We start from the raw sequence: 22,664 nt of genomic DNA, 5'->3' as shown, positions 1-22,664 counted from the left end.
GCGGCATACTGCATGGCCCTCGTAGGAACAGGAACGCCAGAGGCCCCACAGAATCACAGTAGCCCAGACTCTGCGGCCACTGCCTGACTGGCAGAGCATTGTGCGGTGTCCAAGCAGCTACGCCCTTGTCTCCAGTCACTCTGGGATGCCCCTTGGGAGCCCAACAAGACTGGCCTCACGGGGTGGGTCAGGACAGTTTCCAGTGAGTACCCGAGCTTTTAGTAGCCGTCCAGTCCAGGGCCATCAGCAGCCAAGCTGGTGGGTGCCTCAGAAGCTTCCTTCTCATTTGCTAATTTGTTCTGGTCAAAACATAGCTTCCTTTACCACTTGTTTTTTTCTCCCCGTAGAAAGACATTCAGAAATTATCTCCTGCAAAACGCTGAGTGAGCCACTAAGGTGAAATGAAACCAGGACACTCCCATTCATTGTAAAATAGTATCTGAGCGTGAGCTTGGATTATTCATATGCATTCTCGAAGGTGGTTATGGTTTTGTAGAGAATCTGGATTTGTTATGTACTTAACTCTCGGGGTGTGTTTATATTTTTATAGCAATCTGTCATGTGTACATTTAATGCAGGATTTATTTGTGAGATTGGGCAAGGGGAAAGCAGGCCTTCAGCTGGATACCTGCTACATTCTGTAGTGTTCTCTGTCATCTCCTGAAAGCTGGTCTGTCCATAGTGTCCCAGTGGAGTCATTTCCCTTCTTGTTATTGTTCTAAGTGCCCCAATTAAAATTATACGGAGAAGGGTAGCACCAAAATAGTCACACAGACAGGAACTTTCACAAATCGGTGAGGCAGTGCATTTTCTGGCTAATGGTAGAGATTAAGCCTAGAGAGAGGTGAGGGTGGCCCTTTTAGTTCCCTGCTTCACAAAGAAAGCCCTGCTCCTCCAACTGGGCGGCAGAGAGGAAACCACCCCGTTTCTGCCTTACCCAGCATGTGGGCGGGGAGTCTGGAGATGCCCCTTGGTGGCTGCTCTTCCCTCCTTACCTCATTTCATCACCTCACAGCCAGCTCCATGTGGCCGCCCAACCATGGGCCTGATGCCAGCACACAAGTTTTGGGATCACTTTCCACTGCTTAAAGCCTTAGAGCAGAGTTTGAGTACATGACAGTAAATAACTTACCGGTGTGGGATTTAGCTGGATCATACTTACTAGCGAGCCTTCTGAAGCCCTAAAAGAAGCTGCCTTCCACGCCGGGCGGACACCATGACATGGCTGCCCGTCTCTCACAGCCTTGCTGCTCTACAGCTCACACCTGGTGACCAGCGAGGTGTCAGTGTGCCTGACTGGCCGGCTTCCGCCCTCGAGGATGAGGTGCTGGGCAGGGGAGAATATAACCTGACAGCTCTCTCTCTACCCCTTGGAATCTAACACCTTGTCATGGGGGGCTTTCCACTTTTGGGCCTGCCCCAATAGTTGATCTATCAAAGCCCCCGTTACTGAGCTGTCACTGCAGCGGGTGGCTAGAGAAGGCAGATCAAAGGGGAGTTTCACTGTGGTACCTGTTTGCACTTAGGCAGATAGAAGTGAGAGCTCTGTGCTCCCTGTGCAGGTCAGACCTGGCACACTGAAGGGAAAAGGCAGGGAGCCTCAGTAAAGCCACCAGTTGCCTCCAACTTAGTGGTAATAGTTGAAATTTAAAATAGCTTAGTGGAAAGCTGCACTTGAGAAAAGGCATTTCTACCAGCAATATGGGCAATAATTTATTGGTAAATCTGTAGCGATTTGCTCTGGTTTTTCTGCCTTTAAACATGGAGACCTTGTGGAAAAGTATAAAGTCGCAAAAGCTGTATTCTTTGATTTGACGCTCCTCACTTTGAACTATCTGCTTTGTGGCGATGTGCAGAGAAGACCCCAAAAGTCCCCCTTCCTCCATGCACTGATGGTGGCCACCACCCAGGGGCAGTTCCGTTAACCCTTGCTAGTGCCTCTGCCTCCTGGCCTCCTGGCCGGAGAGCAGGACATCAGGTTCCTTCTGCTGAAAACTTGAGGTGAAGTGCTGTCCAAGTAACAGGTCTAGGGGTGCTGAGGCAGCGGGCCTCAACAGCCAAGGCCCTGTAAACAGCTTCCTCCACCTTCTACGTCGCCTGTTTAAGAGTGGGGGACGCTTTAGTCTAGGCTGGGAAACAAACCTGTCACCTCAGGTCATCCTTAATCTGTCAGCACATAAACTTAAATGGCTCTGTCAAAAGTTAGAGGGACGGAACCCATGAAGAATGTCATCTTTACGGTTGATTTGAAGGAACTGACCTTTTGTTTGAGTAGATTTTGTTCAGTAGAATACTGCTTGAAATTAGCAGGTCATTAACTGAGACCTGGAAATCGCCATTGCCCAAGAGACTTTAATTAGTGGCATTTGGAATAACGGGGTTTGACATGTAAAATTTCTACCAGGGGGATCGTGTACTTTCATTAATCTTAGCAGTCTTGAGTTGAAAATGGAGAATTCTGTCAAAAATCATAATGAAATCTTGCTCTTATTGCATAATGGAAAATATCAGGACTGGTGAGGCCGTTATTAGACCTCATCGCTGGCCCCTCAAAGAAAGAGGAATAAGGACAAACCCCAGAAGCCGAGGGTCTCTCTCTCCAGCTCTATCTATGGCCTTGTGATCCTGCAGCAACGCCGTGAACAGACTAGTGAGAGCAGGATTCATAACTGCTTTAAAGTGAAGAGGAAGCAGCCAAATCTCAGTTGAAGAGAGAAGTAGATTTTTCTAAAAGAGCCGAAGGGAAGAATTCATTTTAGAAATAGCATCAGTGAATAGCTTGGTAGTTAAGAGCTAGGCGGTGGCTTCCACTCCCTAGACTCAAGTACAAGCTCAAGTACAGGACAGCTGTGTGACCCTGGGAAAACTCCTTAACCTCTCTGTGCCTCAGTGACTTTATCTAGTAACAGGGTAAAAACTTTGCCTGACTCAGGATTATGAGGACTAACCATCTCCTACAAGTTAGAGGATCATAACCCAAGCCTTTAACTCAGTCTCCATCCAGCATATAAGTAGATTACCTATAGCACTCAAAATGATTAACTAGAATTGGAAATAACTTCTACCAACAACCACACATCACCAATTACTCTTACTAAATTACTATCATTGAATAAGTTGTTCTTTAGGTTATAGAAAAGGAAAACAAGAAGTTGGCTTCTCCCAGATTTTTTTTATCTTTCCGATTCATTGAAAATGTATCAGGCTCAGCAGTGCAGTGTCCTTCATATTAGCTCTTATGCCCAGGCTCTGCCCAGGTTCAGGGGCAGAGTGTGAGTGAAGTGCTTCTGGAAGTCTGTTCCGTCCTTCACAGACCCTCACTGGCATGGACCAAAACCCATTCTGAACATTGTGTTTGATGAATGTCTGACTTACGCTGCTTCTGGTGTACTTAGATAATTGGAAAACAAAGGTATAGGAAAGAACTTTTTAATAAGGGTGGGGTTTCATTGTCAGTCCAAATAAACCTGTGTCCAGACTGAAAGTATTCACTTTCTCAAGATTTCAGCCTCAGTCCTCACTGGGGGCTTTTGTTTTTCAGGGGCAATTGCTGGAATAGTCGATCAGCCAATGCAGAACTTCCAGAAAACATCCGAGGCACAAGCTTCAGCGGGATACAAGGCCAAGGGCGTTATCTCTGGTGTGGGGAAGGGAATCATGGGAGTGTTCACAAAACCCATTGGAGGAGCCGCTGAGCTGGTGTCCCAGACCGGCTACGGTGAGTCAGCCTGCAGGCTGGGGCAGACACTGATTAGTTTGCATTGTTATACCGAGGGTTTCTGGAAGTTACTCGTCCTTCATGGGATAAGAGTGAAAATTAAACTGCATAAATCTGTAAGTAAACAGCTTTCATCTTACCTCCTTCTGCTTATTTACACATAGAATTATATCAGTAAATCATAATGAAATTTAGAACCGGAAATCAGCATCAGAATATGTCACAGAATCATCTTCTAGTTCATTTAGTGGATAAATTTCACTGCAAAGTAACGAGTGAAGACTGAGGGCAGTGTGTGAAATATATGGAAGCAGAGAATAGAATTGTTTTTTCCAGTGATGAATCGGTTATACCACAGGCAGGTATCTTTAGAGGCCGGCGTGGACAGGGGGGGGGGGGGGGGAGCGCAGTCCTGAGCCCACCGCCTGCGCACCGGCCCAGAGCGCAGTGGACGCAGGTCTCCTGCAGACTCCACACAGCCCGGACAAAGGCACCGCGTGACCTGCAACTTCCCGGCAGCCGCTGCGGAGAACGCGGGCTCGCGACACTGCTTGCCCCGTGTGGCTGCAGGGCCTCTCCACCACGCAAGTGTGCGCAGCGCAGCGGCTGGTGTGCGTGAACAGAAGCAGGAACCGGGTCGGTAACTCTTTCCTGAGAATCGAGCCGCCTCTGGCGGGGCGCACACTGCAGGCTGGGAGCAAGCTGTGGCGGGGCAGGGTGCTCTCCCGCCTTGTCAGACAGGAGCCCCCTGCCACTATCCTGGAAGTGTGTGGGGTACATTTGGCTGCAGGCATCCTGTGTCAGTAGATCTGACAGTGAAATCAGGGCCTAAAGTGTCAGGAGGGGACAAAGGCCACACTCAGCCTCCCCATCTTCAGATGTTCCTTTAAGAGACCACACAGACGGAAACATATCCCTCTTCCATCTCCCCCTCCATTTCCTTCTCTCTCTCCTTCTGTAAATGACATTTTCACTCACAGGGAAATGCAGAGTTAAGAATTGCTGCAACTCATAAATGGACAGTTAAACATTCCCTTATCAAATGCTTACATATTAATCAAAAACAGTATGCCTTTGGCTACAGATTCCAGAGAGGTAAAAACTCATACTTCATAAATTCCTTTGGTTTTGAAAATGCGGTGTCCCTCGCTGTGCTTTTCCCAGGCTGAGCAGCTCTCCCTTATGTAAGAGCATCTCAGAACAGAGCTTCACATGGCCTTGTTGGTTTCCATCATTCTTGTAAAACTTTTATTACTGCACTGAAGGTTTTACAAACCACTAACTCTTAGTCTAATGACTGTGCCTCCTTTATAAACATTTATAAGCCCTCAGAAAGCACACATGCTGTACCATCTTTGGTTCTGGAGACTCTCTGCAAGCCGGCTCGGCTGCTGTTTGGGTGCCCTCCTTTGGGGCTGGCACCGGGGAAGCGGGTCATAAACGAGCCCCTCTCCCCCGCACTCATAAATGTATATGGATTCATGTTAAACAGCTGGATTAAATCACTTAAATATTGAATCTGGGCAAACCACGTGCCCTTCTGTGCATCTCTGTTGGTGGTGATTTTATTATTTGAGCAGCCATAGCGCAGATACGTATTTCATATTAAGCAAGTCAACGCACCATCTTGTCTTCTTGAGCACATGAATTGTAAATGACGTGTCAGCTGCTGCACAGAGTGACTCCCCAGGGGCTGATGCCTCCACTTGCCTGGCTGTGGTCGGACCACAGCACCTTGACTCCGTGTCTACAGAGGAGACGGAAGGGCTCAGCAGTGCAGTGTTCTGAGTGTCCAGACACGCTTCCAAAGCTATGAGATCATTTTGAATCTGTAGCATTTTACGAATGGCTCTGAACAGGTGACATTGCTACAGCATGGCACTGCTTTTCAGAAAACAACTAATAAAACTGCTTCCCTCTCTTACCACAGGTATTTTACACGGAGCTGGGCTTTCTCAGCTTCCCAAACAACGCTATCAGCCAAGTGATCTGCTTGCTGACCAGGCTTCAAACAGCCACGTCAAATACGTCTGGTAAAGTGGTCTAGATGCGCCGCCTCTAGGCATGAACTGCACCTGGCCTGCTCGCAGGCCGATGGGCATCAGGGGCGCCAGGGAGTGGCCCTTTCAGCATCTCAGGCAGCAGCAGGACATCTAGGCCAGTGGCAGAGCGCAGCCTGCCTGGAGGGCCTGAGGGCTAGGGGTGGCGTCCCTATAATGCGAGGGAGTAGAGCTAGCCCCCAGAAAAAGCATGGTTCTGTTAACCCAATCCAGTTTGAGAATCAAAATGATGCTCATATTGTAAGCTAAAATTAGTTGGAAGGGTGAGGACCCTTTGCCATTGGGGAGCTTTGTGTGGGGTCTTCCCATTTCTTAGTACAAACAGCGAGCACTAGTATGTGAGCAGCTCTCAAAGCTGGCTCCTGACTTGACTTCTCTCCTTTGAAACAGGAAGATGCTTCAGTCTCTGGGCAGACCAGAAGTCCACATGGCCCTGGATGTGGTTCTCGTGAGGGGCTCAGGCCAGGAGCATGAAGGTTGCTTGCTGTTGACATCAGAAGTGCTCTTCGTGGTGAGCGTCAGCGAGGACACACAGCAGCAGGCCTTCCCCATCACAGAGACCGACTGTGTGCAGGACAGCCAGCAGCGCAGCCTGCTCACCGTGCAGCTCAGACAGCCAAGAGTGGCCTGTGATGTGGAGGTACGTGTCAGAAAGCTGGGTGATAGGGCTACCTACTGGCAAAGTCAAAATGGGGGCTGACTGCTGGTACCAGGCTGGAATAGATGTTAGAAACCAGGAGCGGGGCCACAGGAATACGTGGGAGGTGAGGGGCATTGGGAGCCCCCCGACCCCCACCAGACCTTTTCCAGGACAGTCCAACATCAGGCCAGATGGACTGAGCTAGGAGCTAAGCCACCCATGGACTGAACAAGGCAGCCATGGGGCAAGGGTGCCATGGAGAATAGGACAATGGAGCCCCAATACCAGCAGGTCTGCGCATGAAGGGCTAAGACCAAGGCAGTAATCTGCGTAGACACACAGTGTCCAGGTTAATGGGGGGGAGAGGGGGGGGTTACGAGTGAAAGAAAGCATAGGTTAGGTGGCAGGCCAGGGGGTACAACTTAGTCCTGTCCCTATTCCCCATCCCTAAGTTTTCAGGGATCAAATTTTGTGCATCCAGATCTTCCTTGACTTACTATGGGATTACATTCTGATAAACTCATTGTCCTAAATTGGAAATAGCATAATTCAGTAATGCTAGCAGCAATGTATGTACTGATGATTCTTCACCGAGGTGGTACAGCTCACTAGGAGCTGCAGCTCAGACTAGAGCATCACAAGAGTATTGTACTGCCTGTCACTAGCCCAGAAAAGTCAAAATTTGAAGTACTGGCATCACTGAAGGAGTATTGCTTTTGCACCACTGTAAAGTCAGAACCTAAGTCATGCCACCCAGCTGGAGAGCACCTGTAGACCCCCCTCCCATCCCTGCTCTGTGCTGTGTGTGGCTGCTCCCCACAGGGCAGATCCCATCTCAGTTGTACCTCAGAATACTCCTGAGAAGCTATTTAGGCTCCTACTGCAGCTCCCCAGCCACAAAGTTCCTGAGGCGTGCTGGCTGCTGGCATGTACGTCCATCTGGAACGGGTGCCTCAGCAGAGCACGCCTGGTGATGGGGCTCAGCAGTGAGCCCCATCGAGGGGCCCGACTTCCTGAAGCCACGCCCTGGATGGGCAGGTGAGCATTTTCCTGCAGTTCGGATCTCTGCCCGCTTCCCCACTTACTGGTCCATGAGACCCCGAGAGGCGACCTCAGAAAACAGACACCTTTTCCCAAATGGCAAAACAAGAATGAGTCATTGGCAGGCTGGAACCTGCCAACCATAACCCCAAGTTCAAGTGGCCCCTGAAGAGGACAGCAAACTGCCCCCAGCAAGTCCTGATTCATTTTCTTCTTCCCAGTATGGGAGCCGCATCTCCCTCACACCACTGTTTGGGTAAAATTATCTGAGGAGATGGAAGGCAGCCAAGCACAGCAACTCTGAGATATCTCTGGTTTCTTGGATCATAATCAGTCAAGATTTAAGCAGAGGCTTGGCACTGGACTACATTGCTGCTTTGAGTTGATGACTTTCTGGAATAAACAGAGGTCAGATGTCCAAGCTGACTTCATTAAATCTGCCAAAATCTTCAGATCCAGTTGACAACAAAGCAGTGGCAATCTGGATGCAGGATTTGGCGGGGGAGGGGAGGGGAGAGTATCATTATCTTTAAATCCTTGGTTCTAAGGAGAAACTTCCAAGACTCAGGATTATCTATGACCATCATTATTCCTTAGCTGCTTGAGAACTATTTCAGATCTTAAACTGTTCAGACTGAAGTCATCTTTTATTGTTAAACTGTCCCTGCTGTCTTCAAATGTGACTCTTCTCTGCTTTTCTATTTACGGAGGGTAGTGTGGAGAATTATCATAGAAGGGAACAGACCTGTTTCTTTGGAGGTCATCAGACCACAGCTGGCATCACTACTCTGAGGCTAACTGAGGTCACAGAAGACAGTTATAGGCAGAGCACGGATGCTCTGGACACAGCGCTGGCAGTGGTTTTCCATTGGTAGTCAGGGCTAAAAGGCAGGACTTGCTGGGGGCAGTTTGGGGCCACTTGAACTTGGGGTTATGGTTGGCAAGTTCCAGCCTGCCAATGACTCATTCTTGTTTTGCCATTTGGGAAAAGGTGTCTGTTTCTGAGGTCGCCTCTCAGGGTCTCATGGACCAATAAGTGGGGAAGCGGGCAGAGATCCGAACTGCAGGAAAATGCTCACCTGCCCATCCAGGGCTTGGCTTCAGGAAGTCTGGCCCCTCGATGGGGCTCACCGCTGAGCCCCATCACCAGGCGTGCTCTGCTGGGGCACCCGTTCCAGATGGACGTACATGCCAGCAGCCAGCACGCCTCAGGAACTTTGTGGCCTGGGAGCTGCAGTAGCCGCAGGGGAGGGCAGGGTAACAAGACAGATGTGACAGGACAGAGCAGGGCTGCAGGGAGCTCTGGAGCACAGACACCTGGCACGGGCCAGAGCGGGTAGGCAGGATGTCTTCAATCTGCTGCCTCCGCAGTGTCTAGTCCACTTTAGCTCTCCTCACAACTCCTAAGAAATAACCCCCCCCTTACCCCATTTTCAGTCCCAAACTCCCCACTGACTCCAAATGTAACCCAGGATACAAAAAGAAAATGCTCACTTCTCAGACAGAACGTCCTGCCTTAGGCACACTTAGTCCACCGTTTTGTTTTTTTCCAAAATGAAGCTTCATTTGCCAGGCTGAGATGCAGCTCAAATGCAGCACTTACCAACCTACGCACTGTCTCCCAGAGAAAACTAAGAACTACATTTTAACATCTTTATATAAAGTGGCTTTTCATTTTAGATGCTAGAAAACAGCCCCTTTGAAATTTGGAAGGAATTAATTTGTAGATGACATCATGCAGTATATTCAAATATTGCCAAATTCAGATTTTTTTTTAATCATTTGCTTTTCTTGGTTAAATGCAACCATTTTTAGGGTAATAATTGCTTAATATGCCTGGCACACTATTGAAATCCCCTATGAGAGGCTCAAAATGAGTCAGAAGGTCAATTTATTCCTTGGCCAGGTTCCTTTCACAACATAGTTTTCCTGTGCTGCTGTTCAGGAGGAGCAATTAAGGCTCAGTGTATGCAAAGCTTCCCAGCTGAATTCTGACCCCATCAAATGATATCATCAGAGCTCTGGCTTTTGCCTGGTGGTGCACAGCTTTCATCTGTCAGTAAATCTTTGGGGGCCTTTATTTTCTTTCCCAACCTTAAAAAATAAGAAAGCTAAACTCTTAACAATGCCCTGCTTACTTCTCTGACAGACCCTTTTACTATCTCTACAGTCTCACTTTCTGCAGCATTTACAACACCCCTTGGCAGTGTCGTTTCTGTGCCCTACATAGAAATATATACAAATTCCTTGCCTGATTATTAAAGCACTAAAAAGCCCTCATTAAAATGCTTATCATTCTTCTACAGTGGTCTTGCCAACATTTGGTAAGTAAAGACCACTGAAAGGTCAGCAGCTACCTGAATCCCACAGACCAGTGGCTTATACTGCAAGCTTCCCACACATTTGATCTACACTGCAGATAGCCACAAAATTTCAGGGTGGGAAGAATTTATAACTCCAACTGCCTTTGATGGGTGCTTTCTCAAAGTCTCATTCAAGAACTCAGGTAGTATATCTTTCCTCAAGTTCCACTGAAGATGAGCCAGACTTTTATGAACCATAAATGTACTTTACATCCTCCCTTTTTACGTAAAAATCCACCCCAGCCCTTCCCATGTCCAGATTCCCCTTCCCCTCTGGCTTAATTTAAACGCTAGTATTTACAAAATACTAGAAACTTATAAAAGCAGAAAATGTTACAGTTCAAATGCTGCACAAAGCCACTGGATTGAAAGAGATGCCTTTTGTACTTTTTCTATCAATCTGAAAAGGTTTAAAGAAATAGGCATAGAACTTTTATTTCTGGAGTTTTAATGTGGATTCAATTTATGCACAGGAAAGAAGTTTCTCCTTTGTTCTTGGGGGCACTTGGTAAAGAGTATTATAAAAGTTAGGTTTTTTTACAGTGAGTAAAACGTTATCAAATCATCCACTTCAAACGCAGGATTTTGCTTACCATCAAATCCTTCTCCAGATAAGGCTGTCTTAATATTCCTGGACGGCTTTTGTTTTACTGCTAACACTAAAACTGCAGTGTCACTGCCATAACTTGGAGGGGGGGGGGAGGGGATCAGGAGTCGTGTTAAACTGACTTTAGATGTTGTAGAAGATAAGATGTTACATGTATCAAGCAAGACAAGAGGATGAACTGCAATGAAAACTCACTCTAAGGGTTTGGCAGCTAAGGAATCATTCCTCTTTTGGATCCAGGTGGAGGGAGCCCGAGAGAGACTGTCCGAGCAACAGTACAACAGACTTGTGGACTACATCACAAAGACATCGTGTCACCTGGCGCCCAGCTGCTCTCCCTCGCAGACAGCATGCCCAGTGGTGGCTGTGGAACCTCTGCCCTCCACTGTTAAGACATACCATTACCTGGTGGAGCCAGATTTCGCACAGGTCTTCATTAGTAAGTTTACCATGGTGAAAAATAAAGCCCTGAGGAAAGGGTTCCCTTGAGATCCCTCCAAGGTGCTGATTCCTGTTTGTGCCAATTGTTTAAAAAAAGGAGGCTGACAGCAACAAACATCTAATACGGACACAAGGTCAGCATTTTCCTCTAAGTATTCTTTTAGCCTCTCCTAACATCGATTCTTCCTAAAACTAAGACACTCAACAATTTATTCTTTCCCATTTGAGGCTCAACAGATCTAGTCTAACAGATCTGTGAGACTATGTATTCCATTTTGCTAGCCTGTAATGACATTTGCTAAAATGTCTACCATAATTCTGCTTTCATACAAAATGTGGTTAATTCCTTACAATGGGGTGTTAAAAGTTTCATTCCCAATTGAATCTGTTTTTAGGCAAAGGCTTGGATTCTTAGAATGAAATTAAATGCTTGGAACTTAATGCTTAAATGTGTGATCCCAGTATTTGAAAGTTGCTATGTATATACCTAGTTTTAAACTCTGTATTTAACTGTAATCTATAAAACATTCTAATGGCTGTTTTAAGTTTCTTTTTAGAAATTTTGTTTTACAAGGAAAGCTCAGTAAATCTTATCTACTGATAAAAACAGAATACTTAGGTGAGTTTCCCTGGTTCCATAAACAAAATACATTATTACAAAGTCACTATGAAATTTTTTTGTGGGTAAGTTTTAGCAGTACCAGACTCCTCTGCACCGAGAGTCAAGGGCCCCAACATTAACAGTAACCAGTCCAAATAGCTCATTTTGTTGTATTAATTTGATCAAAGACAGAGCCCCATTGTCTATTTCCCTTAGTGAGTTTAATACACTGGGTCACCAAGATACTAACATTTTACTGATTACATCCAAACCTACTAAGCCTATGACAAGAAAATTCTATTTTTGGCATGTCAATGTGTTATTTCTGGAAAACAAGTGGTTACGGGACAGTTCAACTAGGTGAGTGACAGTTTTGTCAATTAACTTAAAGAATAACTTTTTAAGACTATAAATGTGTTAATTACCGTATCTTTTATGACAATGTTGCTCACTACTAAAGTATTTCATAAACTATTTAAATAAAATAAAAGGGATCCTCAGAGTTACAACACATTATACCACCTTTGCCACCAGGGGTATTTAAACGCAGTTTTTTCATTGATTGAATGTAAGAAAAACCCCACTATCCTAATAAAGTAACAACTGGCTTTCCTGAACTAGATATATATACTGAATTACATATATGTCTGATTAGTTCTTTAATAAAGCAATCACTGAGCAAAGGAACTTAAATCTTAACTATATTACCTTGTCTGTGGATGAGTATTAGCTGCAATGAAATCAAAAATGTCTTAATGAAATTTTAAATAAAAGTTAAGATGTTTACCTTCATAAAGAGTTAAAATCCAACCTATTGTAATACAAAGAGCCCTGAAGTTCTCAGTAATAATAAGCAAAGACTTCCATCCACAGTATTTGTTTATTTATCAAGAGAAATTACTCCTTAGCTCAGATAGTCACGTTTCATAGTTCAGGAACACAAGTTAGTGACAAACTTCCATGGAAGTCAAGCCAAAGTGGTCCTGCGAAGAAAGAAGTTGATAGGTTAGTGACAGGCTCTCGACATTGAGACACCATCTACATCACCTGTTTGTTTCCAGCAGTGAAGCCCACACTCGTGACGAGGCGGAGCCTAGTGGGCACAGCACACCACTACTCCTTTTGCTTCCACTTACTCAATCCTACTCTTTTCTGCAAGGCATCCCCCTCCCATTCTGTTCTCAGAGCCACATACTATTCTTAAGAACCCATCTGTTCTAAATAATTCTAGCTCCATTTTCGTTGACTTTTAAAACACAACTTCTTAAAAACGAATACATAAAAATCATTACTATCTTATAACTGTTATATACAAATGTGGAAAAATTAACTTCCAGTTACTAGAAAACATTAAGATCCCAACAAAACTATTAGTATCTTGATCTTTTTCCACCATTTTTTTGTGCAATAATTTTTCCATTATACAATGAGTTATTTAATATTACTTTGTATCATTTCTAATGGCTGTAGTAAAAGTCCATTATATGAAAGTCACTACCATACCAATTCTCCAACCACTGGAAATAAAATTGTTTTATACTATTTTAAGCAATACCATGGATACAGCATGTCTTTAAACAATTACAGAAATGGAATGTTACACAGTGAGTCTTGTATTATGCAAAAGTTACTCAGAATTTTCCTTGCATTTCTTCCCAACATCTTTATAGAAACTGACATGCTGTAACTGATAAACATTAAATGGAATCCAAACAGCATCCAACTACATGCTGTCCATAAAAAATTCATCTAAAACTGAGGGCACCAAGTTTGAAAGAAACAATGGAGTTATTACACAGAAATACACTCACCAGAAAGCAGGGATGGCCACACTATTACCAGACAAAAATCTAAGTCAATAGTTACAAGACTCAACTAGCAATGTGTAAAGATAAAAGGGCAACTAACCAGGAACATGAAACAATTTACATACACTTGAGTACAAATGTAAAGCAAACACTACACACTAGTTCTATCCAAGACAAGAGTATTTATTCTACAGAACTGAATACACTTTTCAAATACACATGATATATTATCCAGGAAAGACTATCTTACATCATAAAATAAGACTTAACAAGATAACTGAAATCAAACTAGAATCAATTTCAGAAGTAAAAAAACATCCAATCCTCAAATACTAGTGAAGAGAATCCATCAGCTTACTGAAAGAAATACAACTATGACCAAGGGAAATGTATTCCTGCACCACCAGAATGTGTTCTCATAATAGGACCAACAAAGCCACATCATCATCTCAACTAATACAAAAAATGCCTTTTCATGATTTTAAAAACACCACAAAACTAGGAATTAAAGCACAATGAAGGCCTAATACAAAAAGTTCATAGGTAATACACTCACTAGTAAAAGACTAGTTTTTCCTGAGATCAAGAAAATAGCCAAGTACTTTGACTAAATATTTTATTAAATATGACACTGAAGTCCTAGCCAGAGAAATTATAACTATCTGTTTGCAAATGACCTGAACCTTTTATGTAGAAAACTAATGATTCCACACAAAGAGTATACAAATTTGGTAAAGTTGTAAGGTACAAATCAACACATGAAAAACCAGCTCCCATGCAGAAAATTCCAATGGAATAGTTTCAAAAAGAATATGGTATTTAATAAACAACCAAAAAAGTAAAAGACCTTTAAAACTATAAACATTGCTTAAATAACTAAAGACAAATACCCAGATGAGAATATTTACCATTGTTAAGATCATACCAAATGGTTTGAAAGCATTAATCTTACTAGGTCTCTCCCATGTATATAGGAGTCATGTATGTTTATATACATTATTTATATAAATATACGTATTAAATTTATATATAAATTTTTTGTTTCTCCTTTATCTGACACTTGATTATTTACCAGTCTAGAAAAACCCTGAGGGGAATGAGATGATTTCCCCTGTGCCAACACAATCCTTATAAAAAGCCCATTGTCAGTCACGGCCTCCCTAGGGATGCAGGGGTTAAAGTCAGCACTAGCAAGCTATACCAGCCACAAGGGATGAGTTCAATCCCCGGCCAGGGAGGTGACTCACATGGTACAGCAGACCTCTCCTGTCTTGCCTACGGCTCCCCTCAGCAGTGTATTTCAGTATATCTGCCTGTTCTGGTCCTTATTCTGTCTTTGGTGAATCCTCTCCCTCCCATATCTCTGGCCTACACCCCAGTTCTTGTATGAAGTAATAAAAAATAAATTTTTAAAAAACCCAAATGTCATTTTTTTTTCCTTAGAAACAGCAATACTCATGCTGCTATTCAAATGGAATATCAAGGGACCCTGGACTAAAACAGTCTCCAAAAAGATAAAGTAGGAGGACTCAAACTTCTTGATTTCAAACTTTCTAAACTTCTTGACTTCAAACTTTCTATCAAGTAATCAAAAATCAGAAAGACAGGGGAAAAAAAAAACAGCAATAGAAGACAGCCCCAAAATAAACTCTAGCATATAGTACAATGATTATCAACACAGGTTCCGAGACGCCATGCAATGAAGAAAGGACATTCTTTCAATAAATGGTTTTGGGGCAATGGATACTGGTGTGTAAAAAAATGAAGTTGAACCATGACCTTACTTCATTCTAAAAATCAACTTCAAAACCTAAAACTGAGCTCAAGCTATAAAATCTTAGAAATCATGAGAAAGTTCATGACACAGATTTAGCAATAATTTCTTAGATGACTTCAAAAGTGTAAGTTTTTTATATCACATAAATTTAGCCTCCCATGAAAATAAAAACTCTATGCATTAATAGAATCAATACAGAAAGCAATTTATAGAATGGGAGAAAATTTGCAAATTACATCTGATAGGCATTAGAGCTAAAAAACAAGCAGTTTGATTAAAAATGCATTGAAAGAGCTTGAAAAAGTCATGTGTCTAGAATATAAGTGGCCAATAAGCAGGAGAAAAGAGTATTAACCATTAGGAAAATTAAAAGCCAACATGAACTATAACCTCATACCCATCTGGATTCTTCCCATCAGAAAAGAACTGTTGATGGGGAAATTCGAACCCCTACGCATTAGAGTGTAAAATACCCAAATGCTATGCGCAAATTATGGTGTGGTTCCTTAAAATTAACAACAACAAAATCCAGCAACAATGATTCTGAACACATAAATGTTGAAATAGAAGGGGTCTCCAAACGTAACTGTTACACATTGTAACAGTAACAACATAACTGTACACACTGTAACAGTAACATTAACAATAATCAAAAGATGGAAACAATTCAAGTGTTCATTAAGGTATAATGTAGTATGACACAAAATGAATTTAGCCTTATTAAAAGAAACTGATACATATTAAAACTGATTAGCCTTGGGAACATTAAGTGAAATAAACCAATCACAAAAAGGTGAATAAGTGATTCTACTTACAGGAGGCACAAAAGCAGTCAAGTTCAGACACTGAAAGTAAAATGGCAGGTGATCAGGATGACAGGGGATGGAAAGTTGTTTAGTGAGAAGAGTTTCAGTTTTGCAAGATGAAGACTTCTGGAGACTGGTTGCACAAAGATGTGAATGTACTGATTACTGCACCATACATTTAAAAGGTTATTTAAGATGATAAATCCTATGAGTATTTCACCACAATTAAGAACATCTGTAAAACAGTCACTCAGCTTAACCATTACCTTTATGTTTCAAGATCACTTTGCACTCTGAAAGATCCCAGCCTTCCTCATCTCCTCAAAATCTTTCATGGAATCATAATTTCTGTAGAAATCTGCATATGCTTTCTTTCTTGGTTCAGCCACAGCGAACTAAAAAGTAATGTACCGTTAGGGTTTTCTTTTTTAGATTATTAGAAACTATGTAAAAAGTTAAATCACATTACGTTTATATTCATCTTAAACCATATCCCTACATATATTTAACACAACAGATGGAGTTGTTCACACAGAAGTGAGGAAAAAAAACTATTGAGCAAACTATTGCAAGAAAGGTCCTTCTTGCCTACAGAGGACAGTTCTTTTGTTGTGTTTGAACATGTGTAAACTGGTAAAAGCCAAAGAAAGATACCCAGAAAGTTAAGGTTTTAGTTTATCCCTGTTGCAAAACTTAATTATTCCCCAATTGAGACATGTTAAAATATTCTACTTCAATTTGTTAGAATATTATCTGGGTAGTTCATAAACTTGCCTCTAGGTCACCAAAAGCTTTCTAACTATTTGGGTGATTTACACTATGCATCACTTAACCTGTTAGAATAGACACTGACCTGTTTTACACATGAGCAAAGTGAGCTTACCAAGTCTAGCAAGAGTACTTGCTTACAATTAAGTCAGGATTTTAAACCATGTCAAAGAGTTTTTTCTCCACAAGACAGGACCTGTCATGTCCAAGGCATGAATTATAATGCAAATATAAATCCTATACAGCATATAAAAGCTAGTAAAAATTCCAGATGTGAGTCAAAATCAATGTAGATATTAAAGAAATACAGGGATACATGATACTCTGGAGTAACAAGCAATGTTTCTCTACCTGGCTAGTTTTAGTGTTATCACCTCGTTGAACCCCCAACTTACTATAGTAAAGACCAAGTGGCAGGATCCCCAGTATAAATCCTCTGAACTGAGGTTTGCTAGGGTCCATTAACCATAAAGTAACTGAACATATTCCAGAACAAAAATATTTGTTTTTAAAATATGGGAACACCAAGGCAGAGAAAAATGAAGCAAACTCAAGAATAAATTTCTATAACCTGCTCAAATTATTCTGTTGTGTAATGTAGTTGTGAGTTTTCAGTGTAAAAAATCTGGACTTAAGCAACAAAATAGTATCAATTTAAGTCCACTAGATCAGGAGAAACTTTAAAAGTCACAAAATAGGCCCTCCCTGGTGGTGCAGCGGGTTAAAGCACAGCACTAAGAAGCTAAAGCCACTTCAGCACGAGTTCAATTCCCGCCTGCCCGGAGGTGACCACATGGCGTGGCAGACCTCTCCTGACCCGCCCACTGCTCCCCTCAGCAGTGTACTTCATTGATCTGCCTGTTCTGTTCCCCACTCTGTCTCTGGTGAAGCCTCTCGCCACCCCTGAGCCTCTGGACTGTACCCCAGTTCTGTGTGCACAAATAAATAAATCTTTAAAAAAAAAAAAAAGCCACAAAATAATCTCAACCAGAGGTTTGTATGGACAGCAAATACCTGAAAAGGTTTATTTTAGAGCAGGCCTATATTGGTGAACATCGCAAAGGAAAATGCCTCTACAGTTAAGCACTGTTAATTTGCCTCTTAAATTCTAAGCCATATTCATAATTTAGGCTTAACATTGCCATTACTGGACAGATATTTATGTAAAAAAATGAAGTGACTCAAATTATGACAAAACTAGGGGGGGAAAAAAGGTTAAATCTTTAGAAGTACTCACTCCTAACTGGTCTGGAAAAACAAAGGTGAGCATCTTCTAATGGACCATCTTCTAATGGACCAAAAACTACCACAATCTTATTCTAAGGTGCTGGATTCCTCAAAGCTTTGTGAACCTTCCAATCAACTAATAACTATTATCAGCATTCCAACTAATCAAGTTTTAAAAAATTTTTCAGAATAGACTGACATAGTCATAGCCATAGGTCTGACAAGGTCCCTGTTCTTAATTTAGTCAGAGAAAGACCCTGAAACAAAGAGTAGCATGTCATTCCTCTAATAGTCAACCTAGTACGACGTGACAAAAATCCAGAAGACCCAATAACTAAAGCCATCCAAGCGAACAAACCAGGATTTGAAAAAAACATTTGGGTAGAAGGACTTAGAAGGATCAACAGGAATTTCCCAGACCAAGAAATGATGTTCCTGTTGTACATGAAGTCTGGAGAAAAGCTAACATGAGAATCAAGACTCAGTTTCAGCAAGTCACCCATGCCCCACTGGTAGGTAGTGAACCCAATTTAGGATGTTGCAGCCAGTACTTCACTGTATTTCTTATTATGGGTCAAAAATTTTAAAAGCCACTAAACAGTGGGTATCGGGAAGAATGACAAAAAGCTATTCTAGAAGCTAACATTTAAAAGTGGCAATCCAGAAGTCATGCAAAGGTCTGAACTTTGATAGTGATAATAAAATATAGTTTAAAAAATATAGTTAAAAAGTAAGTTCCGGCCCTCCCTGGTGGTGCAGCGGGTTAAAGCACAGCACTAAGAAGCTAAAGCCACCTCCGCATGAGTTCGATTCCCGCCTGCCCCGGAGGAGACCACATGGCGTGGCAGACCTCTCCTGACCTGCCCGCTGCTCCCCTCAGCAGTGTACTCCGTCGATCTGCCTGTTCTGTTGCCCTCTCTGTCTCTGGTGAATCCTCTCACCCTCCACATATCTGGCCTGTACCCCAGTTCTGTATGAATAAATAAATCTTTAAAAAAAAAATAAGTTCCCTGTGTTTTTCTCCTTACCCCCATTTCTGTATTTCATGCCAACTATGTGTTCAGTAGCAAAGATCTCAATGAGAAGTTCACTTTTTTGTGCTCCTCTCTTCACAGGGTCCCTTAAAGCAAAGGTCCCTAAGTTCTTTTCTCAAGCTATTCCCCACACTATCGTCCTGGTGCTCCAACTTCACCCTAACTTCTCCATCAAAGATACCCAAAGATACCCACTGACCCTCAATATCCCCACCACCTATCCAAAAAAAAAAAAAAAAAATCCCCTCACTTGCACTTACGTTATATCTTGCAATATTCTCTAATTTCTTCACACTGTACTAAAGCCTCTACAGCAAAGCTCTAGCTCAGCAAAGCTCTAGCTCTCTCAGGGGCTATTATGACACATGGTGGTAATTAGGAATTATCAAAACATTTTAGTTATGTGTAACATAAAGACTAGATAAAATACAAAAGAGAGGATTCCCTGAAAAATCACAGAACAGGACACACCAGGAATCTATCACTCCACTGACACCTTAGACGACAACTACACTAGTAGAATCTGTCTAGTGTAATCTACTGAAAGCTTATAAATTTCTGGGCATTCCCTGGTGGCATAAGGGGCTAGGATGCAGCCCTGCAAGCTGGCTGCAGCCTCTTGAGTTGGATCTCCTGCCCCAGAGGTGATCCACTTTGTGAAGCAGAGCTCTCCTGACCCCGCCCACTGCTCACCTCAGCAGTGAACTTCATCAGTCTGCCTGTTCTGCTCCCCCACTCTGTCTCTGGTGAATCCTCTCACCATCCCTGCACCTCTGACCTGTACCCCAGTTTTATATGCATAAACAAACAAATCTTTAAAAAAAATAAAAGCTTTTAACTTCCAGAAGGTTTGGAAGGTAAACTGTGGTCAGGTTAATTTTGGTCACTTTCAGTTCTTAGCAAACCTAGTCCCCATCCCTAAGATAAGCAGCTGCACATCTGTTTTTGCAGCAGCTGATTTGCAGCATGCAGAAGCTAAAGTGGGCAAGAAGGACCAGGGATCTTTGCTGACAGCCATTTGCTGATTTTTGGCAAACAAAATGTTGGTCATTATTGTTGCAAGCATCTACCACATGAGGCTCAAGGAATGAAGTTCCCTTTTGCTCTCTCTCACTCTTTCCCCCTCTTTGAGACATTCAAAAGCAATCACATTCACCAGTTGAGAGAGTGGCCACACAACCCCTGGTGAAACATCACGAAAGACCTTTAAGTTTACACATCAACTTGACCCTCAGCACAGATGATCTACAACAAAGAAAAAGGAAAAAAAAAAAGCAAAGAAGTTGATTTCCAGGCACGTGGCCAACAGAATAAGACAGCCAATTCAACAACAGAAAATTGAAACTTATAGCATTAAGATTCTTTAAAAAAAAAAAAATGGAAATAACATTAGATACGAAAAATTCAGGTAGACCTAAGATATATCAAAATCCAGTGATGAGCATCCTGTTAAGAGGGAATTTAAAGTGTTCCTGGAGGAGCACTTAAAGACAATGATAAACATCTGCTAGGCAAAGAGAATGGCCTAGAATGCAATGAACACTGCCAAAACCTTTGTCCAGGGTTTCCAGCCCCCAGGAACAGTTGAGAATGTATTCTTTAGGCCACCTTTAGTGATGCTGTTATAGCAACCCTAGCAACTAATACAAGTTTGTTTTAAGAGGGAGGGCAAGCTATATAAGGAATGAGGTACTTTGCTGTCACCCTGAAATGAGCAGAGGAAGGGTAAAAAGGAGCCCACTGACGTTCACAAGAATTAACTATAAAAATAATGTATATTTATAAAGTAAAAATAAAAATAATAACGTACATTTTACAGTGTTAAGCTCACATTTTTAGACACATTAAGTAGTAAAAAAAAAAAAATCAAACAAACATACCTTATAGAGAGCTGCAACCCCCAGGGATACAATGAATGCTCCAACAATATGAACTCGAAGACGTTTGGCCAGAAGGCCTCGCATCTGAGGTTTGGACAAAGCACTGGAAGTCATGGTGGTTATTCGCCTAGACAGGTAAAATGATTTAAAAAAAAAAAAAAACCCTTTTAGAACACAGTAACATAAGCTTTTATTCATACTGCATATTTGTAATTAAAGATGCATAGAGGATGTAGTTAACTGACTCCTCCCCAAATCTAAGGTATTTCAAGGGGCTTTGGAGGGCAGAGTATGGTGAGGAAGGGAAGGTACCCAACACTGGCAAAGATCTAAAGTAATGCCATTTCAACCATCAAAATATATTAAAACCTAAGGTGTTTAATGGCTTAGCCAGCTTCATCCTTCCCCAATCCCCCAACAAGCCGAAGGTCAACCCTATACATGCGCGAGGACGATGACACAAACACAACCAGAAAACAAAGACCACAATGATTAACCTCCAAGTACAGGAACGAAAAGTAACGGGTCCTGACTCCCAAGTGCAAATGCAGTTAGGTGCGCTCTTATGCGCACTTACCACCGACTAAGAGGGTTTTACAGATGAAATCTTAAGTTTCATTAACTTTCATAGGTGAAAAACAACCCTTAGCACGTGAAGCTGACATTGCTCTGCCAGAATCACGCTGTTGGCAGCCGGGACCCAGCAGCAGCCTCGAGCGCTCACCTAGTGACCGCCGCGCCGGCGGCCTAGTCCCAAGGCCCGAAGCCCAGCGCAGACCTTGCACGCAGTAGCGGGGGCGGGGGCGCAAGTGGGCGATGGGGAGGGGAGCTCGGGGAGGGGGCCGCAGGGCGCCTACCGCGGGCCGGCGCAGACCGAGCCGCCACAGGGCCGGTGACGACGCTTTTACGCTTCACCACCCGCCGGAAATGAAGCTGCTGCCTCTGCACAGGTGAAAACACTGCCGGCGAGTGGGTCAATGACCTGACCAAGGAAGGTCACACACACCGGCTAAAGGAAAAACGCCGCGGGGCTCCAGGCCAGGCTGACCGCCACACGTCCGAGCAGAGGCTCCACGCTCCCCCGCCAACCCCCCAACTCAACGGCTCCCGAGCCCCCGCCGCCGCCGATCCGCCGCTCTCCTCGGGCCGCGCGGGGGTCCAGTGGAGATGCGGGCCCAGTGCCCGAGGCTCCCCTACCGCAGGGCTGCAGAACCAGGACGGGACTCCGAGTCTGGCACACCGCAGCGGCGGGAGGCAGTCGCTCGTTACGGGGTTCTCCGTGGGGAAAGCAAAGGCCACTCCACTCACCTCGACAGGACGTCCTTCCACCCTGAAGGAGAAATGGAAAGTGCGCAAGCTCCGCGCAGGCGCAGGAAGAAGGGGCGCCGAAACGGCAACGGTGGCCTATAGAGGTCAAAAGATTTCAGGCCCTCCTCGCACCGTTTTTAAAGTTATTTTGTCTGGTTTCTTTCCCATTGACGTTGGATTTAGGGATCCTGAGTCGTTTTCCTTGACATAATGGAGCTATGAATCTTATACAGAGTGGACATGACTTCACTAGAGAATCCAAAAAAATTAACGTGTTGAAAATGTACACTACAAATAGAAATTATCCTGTATTCCTGAATTTGCCCAGACCGTGTGCACAAACCAAAATTATCACTAGAACTACCCTTACAGGAAAAGAGTTTTGTTTGCAATAAAAAGTGAATACGACATCCAGATTTTAGGCGCTCAGAACCCAGAAGAGGAGCCAAAAATGGGAGACTAATACCAACCGTATGTTGTAAGCATGTAGGGGTACAATATCTGCACCCCCAAATTTGATCCTTTTAGCAAAAAAACCCAGAAGAGGAGCCAAAAATGGGAGACTAATACCAATCGTATGTTGTA

General features: G+C 43.3%; 2 protein-coding genes across 4 annotated transcripts in view; one reads left to right on the top strand and one right to left on the bottom strand.

Annotated features, from left to right (window-relative positions):
- VPS13B (vacuolar protein sorting 13 homolog B (yeast)) overlaps positions 1 to 12,233 on the top strand; it is a 561,763-nt gene extending 549,530 nt beyond the window's left edge. For both annotated transcript variants that reach the window (XM_004679695.2, XM_004679696.2), the window contains exons 59-62: positions 3,542 to 3,718; positions 5,649 to 5,751; positions 6,169 to 6,418; positions 10,670 to 12,233. In XM_004679695.2, the coding sequence (XP_004679752.1) occupies positions 3,542 to 3,718; positions 5,649 to 5,751; positions 6,169 to 6,418; positions 10,670 to 10,918 (779 nt within the window). In that variant the 3' untranslated portion in view covers positions 10,919 to 12,233. The remainder of the gene's footprint in view (positions 1 to 3,541; positions 3,719 to 5,648; positions 5,752 to 6,168; positions 6,419 to 10,669) is intronic.
- Positions 12,234 to 12,332: 99 nt separating this feature from the next.
- LOC101622559 (cytochrome c oxidase subunit 6C) lies at positions 12,333 to 22,165 on the bottom strand. Of its 2 annotated transcripts, XM_012722966.1 has the most exons (5): positions 22,080 to 22,165; positions 20,772 to 20,898; positions 16,129 to 16,257; positions 15,872 to 15,901; positions 12,333 to 12,454 (listed from the first exon to the last, which is right to left on the bottom strand). In XM_012722966.1, the coding sequence occupies exons 2-3, from the start codon at positions 20,883 to 20,885 to the stop codon at positions 16,144 to 16,146; spliced, it is 228 nt and encodes a 75-aa protein (XP_012578420.1). In that variant the 5' UTR covers positions 20,886 to 20,898; positions 22,080 to 22,165; the 3' UTR covers positions 12,333 to 12,454; positions 15,872 to 15,901; positions 16,129 to 16,143. The 2 variants fall into 2 exon arrangements, with proteins under 2 accessions (XP_012578420.1, XP_004679751.1); XM_004679694.2 differs by lacking the exon at positions 15,872 to 15,901.
- Positions 22,166 to 22,664: the final 499 nt, after the last annotated feature.

The sequence above is a fragment of the Condylura cristata genome, unplaced genomic scaffold (assembly GCF_000260355.1).
Source record: "Condylura cristata isolate star-nosed mole 26May11 unplaced genomic scaffold, ConCri1.0 scaffold00009, whole genome shotgun sequence".
In the NCBI taxonomy this organism is placed as follows: Eukaryota; Metazoa; Chordata; class Mammalia; order Eulipotyphla; family Talpidae; genus Condylura; species Condylura cristata.
Note: the sequence above shows the minus strand (reverse complement) of the source record. Positions and strands in the feature narration are given on the sequence as shown.